Below are 13,194 nucleotides of genomic sequence, written 5' to 3'. Positions count from 1 at the left end.
CCCTGCTCCTTTGCAGAAGGCTCAGTCGAAGGAGAAGGACCCTATAGGAAGCGACGCTGAGCAGCTTACCTGCTTATTATACGTTTAAATGTTGTAACTGACTTAAGGATGTTTACTAAACTTAAAAGTAATAGTATATTTAGTTTTTTTTCCTTTGACACTGAAACTCCCCATTTAACACAGTATATTTATTTTTTTGTTTTCTATGTGTCCCCCATTTAATTGCAACCCAGAGAGAGATTGGAGCACCTGGACTCCTGTTCATCATTCAGCAAGACATTAGTGACGCTGGTTCCCTGCTGCAGAATAGTTCAGTTGTTTCCCAGAGTTTCTGTTTATTTGTTTGTTTGTTTTTGCTAAAACCGAAATGTTTCTAAACTTGAAGTTTTGTTAAGGGCAAGGTTCACAGTCAGTTGACATTCTCCCTGTCACTGTCACACCCTGCTCACAATCATGTAGTCATTAATCAGTGACTCTGTGGCTAGTCGTTTTCCCAGGAATGACGTTTTATGCACACTTTGCCCAGTGCTTGGCCATTGTGGTCCTCCAGTTTCAGGTCACATCACTTTGATCTCTTCTTGTAATCCCTTGTAGAATGCCTCTCCAGTCACCACCGTATCTCCTGGCATGAAACCACTGTCAGTGCCTCACTCTGATGCCACCCTTCCACAGAGAAATCTTTCCATGTCCCTCTGAGCAAAAAGGAAAATCTCCCTCCTCTAAACCCCAGAACAAAAAGAAGTACAAAGAAAGTACATCCATTTTGGAGTCAGTTAGACTTGAGTTTGAACACCATCTCTGTTTCTTCCTTGCTGAGTAACTTTAGGCAAGTTACTAACCTCTCTGAGCCTCATCTGTAAAATGAGACCAATAATCCTTACATCAGAGAACAAATGTCAAGGTTAAGTAAGATAGTACGTGTGATGAGCCTAGTGTAGTGCCTGGTCTTTGTGGGCACGGGACAGATGGAGTCCCTGCTCTCTAGAGCATTTCCTTCTTAGGTCCCTTTCTTAGGGAGCTAGTTACTTCCTTGGTTGTATTAGAGTTTTTTCAGTATCTGATTGTAAGCTTCTTCATTTGTAGAGCTCACAGAACCTGGCACATGGTAGGTGCCAAGGAAGAGTTAGTAAAGGCTGAAACTATACTTTTGTGTTTCTATTTTATCCTCTTGTAAAAAGCTTCAGGTAGAAAGACCAGGTGCTTGGGATGAGAGAGCTCTGTTCAGTTCCAGACTCTTCTACTCCATACCTCTATGACCATGAGCAGGGTGTTTAACCTCCCTAAACCTCAGTGTTTCTGTATGTAAAATAGGGAGAATGATATCTGTCTCATAGTGTTGTTGTGAAGATCAAACTGGCAGGATGCCTTGTATAATGTTATTACTAATTTGCCCTCTTTAAGGAAATTGGATGTAAATAAGGACTCTTCTAAATGGGCCTTCTACATTTAACTGGACTTATTCTAGGAAATTAATGTTCATAAACTTGTCTAGAATGGAAAAAAACACTTGTAGGTTTGAATGAACAATCTGAAAAGATGCTATTGTGGTATCTCATAACCCAGTTTCTTTGAATCATCTGCTATATATTAGCAAGACAGGATCTGCTTTCTTAGGGTTTGAATACAGTGCTCCAGAGGGAGAGAAATTGCTGACTGGGGAATAAGTAATTAAAGCCAATGACAAAACTTTTCAAAAGCTAAGTGGGTTAATTTCATTCTGAAAACTTCTGAGGTCATTGCCAGCATGACACTCACTGGTTCCAAGGAAGAGAAAAATGATATCTTAATTGAAAGGTTCTTTCTAGGCTATTCTAGCAGCCTCTTCTGGGCTCAGCATTTATCATGCGAAGATGTGGGATTTTTATCTTGTTTGGAAATTCGGGTTTCATTTTCTCAAGTGCATTCTACCAACAAGCATCCCAGAGGGGTCATTGAGCACTCCAGGGCTTCCCTCTCGGTGAATTGTGACTCCCCTGTTCTCCAGCTTGCCACCTTAATGGAATTCGTTTTCCATGGAGAGAATCTAAATTGTTGTGATCGCTACGAAAGCAGACAAATTCTTGCTCTACCTTCCCCAACACAGACTTGATAAATGGTGGTTTTACACAAAGGCCTGGTCATCTTTTGGGAATTAGGGAACCTTTCTGGGGTTGAGCAGCAGTCGGCTTAACCACCGGGGGTCCTCAGCTTTCTCCATTGCACCCCGAAAAGCACCGTTCCTATTTTCCAAGTTATCCACATTAAGAGGATGGAACCTGATAAAAAGACTTCCGTGAACACACTACATTCTGCCTTGAAAAGTTTATCTTACAGAAATACGCTCACAAGTGGATAAAAATATATGAATAAACCATAAAAAAGAATGAAGTACTGATACACGTTACAGAATGGATGAGCCTTGAAAACGTTATGCTAAGTGGAAGAAGCCAGACACAGAGGACCACATTTGTATGATTCCATGCATATTAGACATCCAGAGTGGGTCAGTCCATGGAGACAGAGCACAGGTCACCGGGGGGCGGGGAGAGGGCAGGGGTCAGACACGGAATGAAACTGTTTAATGGATATGGGGTTTTATTTTGGACCGATGGGAATGTTTTAGGACTGGACAGAGGTGGTGATTGCACAACATTGTGAAATACACTAAATGCCGCTGAACTGTGCACTTTCAAATGGCTCATTTTATGTGAATTTCACTTTAATAAATTAAAATGTATATATACAGTCATGAGTAAGGGTTAACAGTTACAGCATTGTATGACCTAGTAAAACATCACCAGTTGGAGACTGAGTAAATTTGGGTTCATCTAAGTCGTGCAGTGCTATGTCGTTTGTAAGGATGAGATCCACTTACATGCACTCATGGAGAGGTGTGTGCAGTCTATTAAGAAGAAATTGGAGAACAGTTATCTTCTAGGCATAGGCATTACAGGAATTTTAACTTTCTTCTTTAGTAATGTATTTGTGTTTTTGACAAATATGGCTTTCAGGTCTCCGAGCAGGATGATGACAGCACAGGCATTAGCTGTGTGTTTACTGAATGCTTGCTGTTTATATTGTATTAATAATCTGGTTTCAGAAAAGTTGCTACAAATTCTACCCAGCGACCTACACATGTGGATTTCACAGTGTTTCTTTGGTCTTGGAGTAAGAAAAGTAGAAAATTAACAGGCAGCCAACTTCTGCCTAGCACAGTGCCTCGTACAACACGGGGATGCCAAATATACCTTGGTCAAATCAACTCCTGTTCTCCCTCAAAGTATATCTCTTCTAAATCTAATTAAGTCTTAGTCTACTGTTCTATATGTGATGCTGTTAGGAACCAAACAGATTTTCAGAGTGGGGTGAACCGGTGTGCCCTATCTTCTGTCTGCCCTCAGTACTCCTGTAGATTCTGTTGCCCAGATTGCCTTCTCTCTAGCTGTAGTGAACTTTGTAATGTAATGGTCTTTGTTGCATCTTTCCCAACTAGACTGTAAACCAGCTTCTTTGGGGCCAAGACTGTCTTATATTTCTAAAGAACAAGAGTGGGATATTTGTGCAGGTATCCTGATATAGGAAGGGGTGAGTTTGGGAACTGGAGACTTGCCATTCATTGGGGTTCTACTCTCTACCTTCCAGAACAGTCCAGGCTCTACAGACGGCCTCCTACCTGTCCCAGCAGGCTGACCTGAGAAGCATCGTGGAGGAGATTGAGGTACACATTTATTTTGCTAAACGAATTTCCCAGTTCCTGTCTTTGAAACCCTTTAGAAGAGTCTTGCAGATGGAGAGGGATGATTTGCTGTGGCCAGTTACCTTTCTTTTCATATCCATGGCACACTTTTGTTCTTTGTATCAGAGCAATATTTCCTAGGGAATATTTGTTAGGCTAGTATAGTTACACCATCATGTAGGCAACAAACTACTTCAGCCTTTTGTAGGTGTGGTCTCATAGTCCACAGATTTTAGAGCCTTAACAAACCTGAAATTAAAAATTTTTTCTGCTTCTTACTACTTTGTCATCTCAGGCAAATTATTAATGTCTAAGCCTCAGTTTCCTTCCATGGCAGTGGTTAGGAACAAGTGACGTTCTAAAGTGCCTGATACAGAATTGGTGCTCAGTAAGTGGTCACTGTGGTTTTTGTTATCCCTCTATCCTCTCCTTTGCTCAGGACCTCCTGCTACTCAGAGGCTGCTCTTAGGGACCGAAGAGCCAGTGATGACAGGCAGTCTGACAGTGTCATCACTGGATGCCCCACAGGCACATTAGCTGCCTCGTCATATTGCCCAGGAGAGCAGTGTGTCTCTTCATCCTTTAGAGCATTGAATAAGAAAGAGAAATGCTCTGCTCTGGAGGTTGTATCCAAATGGATGGCCATCAAATCCATCTGTGTCACGATGCTTCCTGGGTGCACTGCAGCTGGGCCCACTGGCCTTTTGCCCAGAGCAGTTGCTGCCTTCAGTGCCATGACTCCCGGGCTTAGGCTTGGGCTTGAGTGGAAGGGGTCAGGGAAGGAGCACTCCCAGAGCTGCGAAAGATACTGTTCTCTTCAAGTGCCTGTATGATGTACTTTACTCTCTGCCTGAGCACCTTTTTTGAGAAAGCAGTAAGTGACTGAGGTGGTCTGCAGACTTAGAGTGAGATTTCTGGAAACCGTGTCTGCCCTGGGGTGATGGTGGTTTATACATCTCATCTCTGTCATCGCTTGACTTCCATCCTGCCTCTGTTTTGTTGTGACAGGACCTTGTTGCTCGCCTGGATGAACTGGGAGGTGTGTATCTCCAGTTTGAAGAAGGACTGGAAACAACAGCATTGTTTGTGGCTGCCACCTACAAGCTCATGGACCATGTGGGGACTGAGCCATCCATGAAGGAGGTGCCTGTCTATATACCAGTTCTCGGGCGTGAAACCCAAAGGCATCATTGGCTTTATTTGCTAAGGATAGATTTTTTTCAGAGAGGGCAATTCAGTTAGCTTTGGGGTGTCTTGGCTTAGGCATTGAGAATGAGAAACAGAAAAATGTAAAGCCTGTTCTTGAGAAACTGGCTGTCCTTGGGAAAGGCATGTAAACAAATTGTTACACTTGCTTTAAATGGGGTAGGACATGTCATGAGGTAGGGGCAAGAAGGTAAAGTGTATTACTCTCGATCCACCTCCCTTTCCTCCCTGATGCTCCTCACTGCTTGTCTCATGAATGCTTTCCATGCTGGTGGCCTGTGCAAATCCTTTTTCTCTGGAGAAGTGCCCTGTACTTCAAAATTGCCTGTTCTCCTCTCTCTGCCCGACCCTCAGCAATGGCTAAGTCTGAGCTAATATGTGCTGATTGACATGGTTTCCTGAGAGGCATGTGTGTCTACCAGACATCCCCCAAGAGTTAATTCTTTTCTTTATTTCTTTTTTCAAGAGGCGCTTGTTAACCTGCAAGAACCTTTAGTTGGAATGTGTGTGGGAAGTTCTGTGAGTAGGACCCGCTTTGTACCGCTTGTTTGTAAGGTTACCAACCCTTGATCTAAAGGACTTAAAATATAAGCTGCTGCTGTTTTAATTTTAGGAGGAAACATTTGGGTTCCAGGTTAGAACTTTCACTTTTGTGCATTATGAATGCATTGTGAGTTCTGTGCCGAGTTTCAAGTAAACAGTAAATAATTACCTATCCTGAGTAATTTGAATTAACTTTGTATTTTCTCTGGAGGATATGATCTAATAATTTATTCACGTATTGGCATTTTTATGTTGTCTTTTCCTTCATCGTAAGTTTAGGAGGTCTAGAGATACCACAGTATTTAAATTTCTGTTATGGGTGAAAGTGCAAGAATGTGGGTCTTATGATACAAATCATTTAGGGGTCATCCTGTACACAGTACAGTAGATGAATTAGCGATATTCTACAGAAAACAACTTAAACTTTTTCTTGCTTTATTCCCAAGCTTCTACTAACCAGGTATTTGGCTGGGATAATTTTGCTGTCACTGCTTTTGACATAAGCATTCTGGAGGACCGTCCCCCATTTTAACATGTCAGCAGCTTAGTGATGGAAAATGTAATTGGTACAATTAAAGAAAATTATTTCATGTCGACTGTGGATAACACTGTCGGGAACAAGAGAGCTCTTTTGTTAGATGGTAGATTTTAAAAAACAAAACTGATTGAAGTGGAAAATGCTTCCTCTTAAGCAAACAACCTCTAGAATTTTAATAATGCCTTTTAGGTTCTACTTTTTTAAAAAATTGCTTTCGGTTTTCTCCTCTAAGCAGCCCATTAGTTCTTAATGGAGAGTTATTTTAGTTTCTTTCTAATGTACATTTTGGCTGTGAAGTTTGGTCTTGTAAACACCAGCTTAGCCCCAGCACACTGCTCAGAGGTGGGTTGGGAAGGAAGGGAGCTTGGCTGGGAGGACGAGGGGAATCAGGAAGGGACATAGTTTATTGTGGGAGAACTTTGGAGACGAACAGACCTACATGTGACTTTTGGTCATTCTTCTTTTCTTTCTGTCATGACTTGTAGGAGTTATTTAACTTCCTTTAGCCTCAGTTTCCTTACTTGGAAAGGATTGATATCAGTCTTTTCAGGATTTTTGTCAAGATCTGAGTTAATGCTTATAAAGCACCTGTTACAGTGCCTGGCACCTACAGGCATGGAACAAGTGGGTACTGCTGTAGGTGTTTTATAATATACTTTCATATGTCAGTAGTTATCCAGAAGTACCTTGCATTTGTAAAGTAAGCATCCATAAATGGTTGACAAATAAATGCAAGAATTTCAGTTTGTATTAGGAGATGGAAAAAACCAACCAAGTTCAAGTTTCACACTTAAATGGAGAATATTTGCTTCCCCCACCCCTACCAATTCGGGTTAATGGCTAAAAGACCTTCCAGGTGAACACCTAGAAACAGATAAGGAATGACTTGAGCCGGGTAGAGAGGGAGAGGTGGCTGTCCCACCTGCCTGACTGAGGAAGATCTCATGCTTTGTTTCCCTTTTCTTTCAGGATCAGGTCATCCAGCTAATGAATGCCATCTTTAGTAAGAAGAACTTTGAGTCACTCTCAGAAGCCTTCAGTGTGGCCTCTGCTGCTGCTGCGCTCTCCCAGAATCGCTTCCATGTGCCCGTTGTGGTTGTGCCCGAGGGCTCTCCTTCCTACACTCAGGAACAGGCTATCCTGCGGGTATGACTTCCAGGCCCCCACTGTGCTGCTCTGATTGCCATTTCCAGTGTAAGGCTTCCAGAAATCCAGAGGCTGTACACAGCCGATTGTAACCCCCATGAGGACAGACCCCTTAAATGAAGAGCCAATGGAGAGGGCCACTGGGTGAACTAGTCACAGAGTCCTTCAAGCGAAAGTGCGGAGTCCTAACCACTGGACCGCCAGGGAATTACCATCTAGAGTATTTTAAATAGAATGGCTTTCAATAAATTAAGTGCTAGAAAATTGCATTTCTGGATTCATAAGTCCAGATGTATAGAGAAGTCTTACTTCTAAAATGTGTTTTCTAGTACCCAAACTTTCTATATACATTATTTTAAGACAGCTTTAGAAATTCCCAGGTAATTCTGCTACTTATAGTTGTTAAAATCAATATCAGATCTCATCATCCTTGGAGCCAGCAGTGTATCTTCCTGCCTCTTCTTAGCGTAGCCATCCCTCTCGCTCAGCGGTAAGCACGGAAGGTTTTTGTGTGTTAACTCTCTGAATAGAGCAAAATGCCCATGCTTAGTTTTCCATTCAAAGGAGATGTTTGTTGCTGTTGTTTGGAAACCAATGAGAAGCTAAAATCTTTAGAGGAAATTAGCATTTTATTTATGTTTAAACACACGGGTTCTACATAAGACAGATCCATCTGTCCCATCAGTTCTTCTGCTTTGGAGCCCTTAGAAGCTCTCCTGAAGAAGTGCTCCATACTCCAAAGTTGCCTCTTCTCTCCCTGCTTACAAGTCACGTCCCCTCAGCAAAGACTGGGGTGAGAACTAACTTGATTAACATAGTTTACCATGAGTCAGGGGGAGCTAAGAGAGCAAAATAGAAAAAAAATAATGGCTTTTGAAGCTAGATGGGCTGGGGTTTGAGTCTTTAGCCATGTGGCCCTTGGTAGGCCCATAACCTCTTGTGGCCTCAGTTTCTTCGTCTGTAAAATAGAGATTATGCTATCTCTGTGTGTTTCAGACAGTTGGTGGAAGGATATGTATAAGGGCCTAGCCTGGTATATGGCAAATAGTCGACTTTCAGCAAATGAGTGTTATTAATGTTATCCATAGTCCCATTGCCCATACCGTCCTAAAGTAATTTTTCTTGCTAATGATTTTTTTTAAAAGGTATTGTAGTAGACTAATAGAGTGGATAGATCAGGGGATCAGACAGAAGGAAACGTGAACTGTGTGATCTGGAGCCATTTTCTTTCCCTGGGCTCTGGTTTTCTCATCTGAAAAATGAGATCATTGGGTAAGATCATCTTAAAGATCTTCCCCACCTCTAACTTTCTATCATCTGTCCCATTCCCAAACTAACTGTGTTTTCCTGTATTTGACCTCCCATAGATAGTATACAAAGGTCAGTAACAGTTTCTTAAAACGAGATGGTTCTTCCCTGGCAGAGCTTGCTCTCTATGAATAAAGCACCACCCAAGAAGCAAAATCTGTACGCCCTCAGCTTTTGTTGCTACAGATAATTTTAAAATTTATTTCCAGTTGCAGGTCACCAATGTTCTGTCCCAGCCTCTGACTCAGGCCACTGTTAAACTAGAACATGCTAAATCCGTTGCTTCCAGAGCCACAGTCCTCCAGAAGACATCTTTCACCCCTGTGGGGTAAGTCCTGAGCACATCTCTGCAGGGTGCCAATATACTTGTTTTGGAAAATTAGCCTGCAGCCGACATAACCCAAATTAACGTGGTTATTACCAAGATCATAAAACCAAATTTACCTAAATTTAGGATTATGCTTTATTTATAACAATATGTCGTGAACATTTCCCCCGTAGGCTTAATATTCTTCTATAGTCTTATCTGCAATGGCTATGTTATTATGTACATTTTTTTAAAAATTAAGGGTCAGTTTTTATGTGAAACATTGTTAAAAGTGTTAAATTAGTAAGTTAATGAGATTGGGAACTTTGAGTTTTAGAGAGAGTGCATTTCTTACACAGTCCTAAAGATACGTAGGCGATATGTGAAATTAAAAAGCAAAATCATTTTTACAAATGAGCAGTAGAATGGTAAATGACGTTGGGGATTTTGCGATGGGTAGTTAGAGTTAAGAATTCTCTACCTTTTTTTCCCTTTTAAAATAAAAATTATTAATATTTTTAAGTGAAATTAAAAGTAAGATATGCCCTTTTTAGGAAATTCACAAAGCACAGGAAAGTAGAAATAATACAGAAAATTACCTACAATTATACTACCTTACACCAACCTCTTTGAACATTTCTACTCTTTTTTTTTTTTTTCATGTAATTGTATCCTACTGTAGACTTATTTGTTTTGCATTTAATTGTGGAAGACGTACCCAAAGGAGGTGGGACTTTTAGGAGCTGAGCGGGGGGAAGAAAGGAAAAGAAGACTTTGGAGACTTGAAAAAGGAGGTCATTTTAGATCATTTTGAAGTTTGACCCCCATTATAATTTGTGATTGAGCAGGAGGAGGCCCAAGGCGGGTGGGAAGTCGAAAAGTGAAGTGGTACAGCCCTGGACTATCTCAAGGAATGCCTCACTTTGTAGCCCGTTTGTTACATCCATGACTTTCCTATGGGAGTTCTTGCTTAACCCCGCTGTCATTCTTGACAGGGATGTTTTTGAGCTAAACTTCGTGAATGTCAAATTTTCCAGTGGTTATTATGACTTCTCTGTCAAAGTTGAAGGTGACGACCGTTATATTGCAAATACTGTAGAGGTAAGTGCTTTTCTTGTCATCCCCTTTGCCATGTTAATATACCCAAGGAAATGACCAAGTAGGCACACGGCATTAATCAACTGGTATATTGACTTCACTTACGACCAAGTTAATGTGAATATGTTAAGAGAGGGGTAGGTTTGAACTATGCTGTTTGACAGACTTAGCGAAGAACTTGATCATCATAGCAAGTTTTCTTTTATTTGTAAATTATTCATTTTCCATCATAATTTAACATTACTATCTTACATAAAATTTAGGAAGTAGAAAAAAATTAAAATCTCCCAGAATTCCACTGAGATATAAATATTCTTAAGATATTTTCTGTGGTCGGCCTTGATTTAGAAAAGTGCTTGATGCTAATTAGGGGACTAAAAGCATCAAGTGACCTGTAGCACCACAGTGAGGCTGTCTGGGTAAAATATAGAAGAAAATTGGTCTCCTTCTTAGTGAACTGTGTTTCAGATATTTAGCTGACTCTAGTTGTGTTGAAGATCCAAGTGGTTTTAAGGATGGAAAGCTATGCCTCATATATCTGATGCTTTGGGGGAATGAGGTATTTCACATTAGTGGTTTGCCAAGCGAATTGAAGTTTGCCCCTTCAGGCACTGGGGCTTTCATTTTAACCTTTTTGGATAGAAGTTTATTTAAGATGAATTACACTTTTTTCCTGCTTTCTTACACTATGAGATACGGTTTAACCTTTCTTATTCTGGCTTAGGATCATCAGTGTGAACCCTTTATTAAAAGCCTGTGACATGAGCAGCACAGTTCTCTATGCTCTTGCTTGTATTATTTTATTCTAACAAGAATCCTAACAGATGCGTGGAGTTCTCCTTTCACAGATAAGGCTCAGAGGGGTAGAGTAACCTTGTCCAGAACCTCCAGCTTATCTGTACTTGGGTGGTCCCCTGCACAATGCTGGTTTAGTCAGCGTGCCTTGGTGAATATTGAGCTAGCTTTGAGGCTGCAGAACTGTGTGCAGCTCCAGCCCTGGCCTTTTTATAATATTACTTTGTCCTTACAGCTGTCATTTCTCAGTATTTCTGCCACTATGTCTTTGTTGCATCTACTTGACCACATTGTAATGCATTCTGTTGGGTCAGGGGGACTTGAAGTGGTACAGTGCCTTTCCTGAATAAATATATACTGTTTGTGACAACTATTTTCTTCACTATTCAAATGTCATTTTCCACTCATTTGTCTTTTTTAATTAAACTTTTTCATTTTGAAATAATTTCAATCTTAAGTTGCAAAGATAGTATGAAGAATTCCTGTATACCTTTTAACCAGCTTCCCCAAATGTTAACATTTTATGTGGCTATAATATAATTGTCAATGTGAGGAAATTAACAATGATACAATACTAATTTGTATAGACTTAATTCATATTCCACTAGGTATCTTACTTATGTCCCTTTTCTAGTCCCGGATTCAACCTGGGATCACATATTCCTTTAGCTGTCATGACCCTTTACCCTCCTCCAATTTAGGATAGTTTGTCTTTTGTGACCATGATATTTTTGAAGCGTACTGGCCAGTTAGTTTGTAGAATGTCCCTCACTTTGGGTTTGTCTGATGTTTCCTCATAATTAATTCAGGTCATGCACTTTTGGCAAGAATACACCAGAAGTGATGCTCCTTCTCAGTGCATCCTATTAGGAAGTATATGCTGTTGATATGTCTCATTGTTGGTGATATTAACGTTGATCACTTGGCTGAAGTGGTGTCTGCTAGGTTTCTCCATTGCAAAGTTGCTGTTTTTCTGCTTTGTAATTAAGTATCTGGTGGAGTGGTATTTTGAGACTCTGCAAATACCCTGATGATCTTGCCTGTAAGAATTATTAATGTGGTGTTTGCCAAGAGGTGATTTTTCTCTTTCTTTTATTCCTTCTACATTTATTAGTTAGAATTCTACTGTAAGAAAAAGCCGTCTCCTCCCCCTGCATTTAGTTATTCAATTATTTATGATACTTTGGATTCATGGCTACTTATTTTACTCTACAGGTTATACTCCATTACTGTCTTTTTTTTTCTCCCCCCACTCATATTATCCCAGATTTGGCCTTTAGAGAGTTCCTCAGATTGGCCCCTATGTCACTTTCTATATATATATATATATATATATACACACACACACACACACACACACACATATATATATATAAATTATTTATTTATTGGCTGCATTGGGTCTTTGTTGCTGCACATGGGCTTTCTCTAGTTGCAGTGAGCAGGGGCTACTCTTCTTTGTGGTGCACAGACTCCTCATTGCAGTGGCTTCTCTTGGTGCAGAGCATGGGCTCTAGGCATGTGGGCTTCAGTAGTTGCAGTGCACGGGCTCAAGAGTTGTGGCTCATGGGCTCTAGAGCTCTGGATCAACAGTTGTGGCACACGGGCTTAGTTGCTCTGCAGCGTGTGTTATCTTCCTGGGGCAGGGATCAAACCCATGTCCCCTGCATTGGCAGGTGGATTCTTAACCACTGCGCCACCTAGGAAGTCCCCACTTTCTTTTAATGAAAGGACAAGGCAGCTATAAAGTTTGACCTTTTCAAAAGTGGGGTGTTACTTAACATAGGTGGATTAAACACTTAAAAGTTTGGCAGAAAGGAGGCTATTTTCTGGAACTCTAGTCTCTTTGGCTTTTCTCTGCCTCGCATCTGACTTTTTTGGGCAGGAGACATCTGATCCTAGTCCATTCACTAACACAAGATTTGGATAGAAATTATTGTAGTGTGTGCCTTGAACCTTTAAAATCGAGATTCTTCAATTTTACTTTCCTTCATTAAAAGGCCTTATTATTTGCAGCTGAATTCATTGAAAGGCAAACTTTTTTCTTTTTTTTTGCCTGAAACCTCCTTCCTTCTACGGATACAATCTTGATAACAATGTATGCAGTTTAAGTGCCATACCCACACATCGCAGTCATTTTTAACTCTTCCTTTCTTTCCACTTCTGACTTCTGGTCAGTCACCAGGTCCTGTTGATTCCACCTTTGAATGTCTTTTGCATGAGTCCTTTGTTCTTCAGTCCCAGTTTTCCTATTCGGGTAGATCCTAGGTAGGTAGATAGGTAATTTCCAGCGAGTTTCATTGTCTTCAGTCTCTGCCCCTTCCATTTAATAAGCACCATAAACACCACTAGAATGATGAAGTCACATTGTTGCCCTGGTTAAACATTTCTTTGGTTCCTTATTGCCTGTGAGTAAGGTCTAGACTCCTCATTGTAGCTTTAGAAGGTCTTCTACAAGGCACATGTGCATCCTTCATTGTGGCTGCATCCCCATTCCTCAGCTCTAGCTGCTGTGGACCATATACTCATCCTCATATA

At 40.8% G+C, this 13,194-nt stretch overlaps 1 protein-coding gene across 3 annotated transcripts in view; it reads left to right on the top strand.

The window, feature by feature from the left end:
- Positions 1–13,194, top strand: part of RPN2 (ribophorin II) — a 56,943-nt gene that overhangs the window by 20,504 nt on the left and 23,245 nt on the right. For all 3 annotated transcript variants that reach the window (XM_057701075.1, XM_057701074.1, XM_057701076.1), the window contains exons 5-9: positions 3,622–3,697; positions 4,724–4,858; positions 6,972–7,148; positions 8,666–8,784; positions 9,759–9,864. In XM_057701075.1, coding sequence (XP_057557058.1) covers positions 3,622–3,697; positions 4,724–4,858; positions 6,972–7,148; positions 8,666–8,784; positions 9,759–9,864 — 613 coding nt within the window. The remainder of the gene's footprint in view (positions 1–3,621; positions 3,698–4,723; positions 4,859–6,971; positions 7,149–8,665; positions 8,785–9,758; positions 9,865–13,194) is intronic.

The sequence above is a fragment of the Hippopotamus amphibius genome, chromosome 12 (genome assembly GCF_030028045.1).
Source record: "Hippopotamus amphibius kiboko isolate mHipAmp2 chromosome 12, mHipAmp2.hap2, whole genome shotgun sequence".
NCBI lineage: Eukaryota > Metazoa > Chordata > Mammalia > Artiodactyla > Hippopotamidae > Hippopotamus > Hippopotamus amphibius.
Note: the sequence above shows the minus strand (reverse complement) of the source record. Positions and strands in the feature narration are given on the sequence as shown.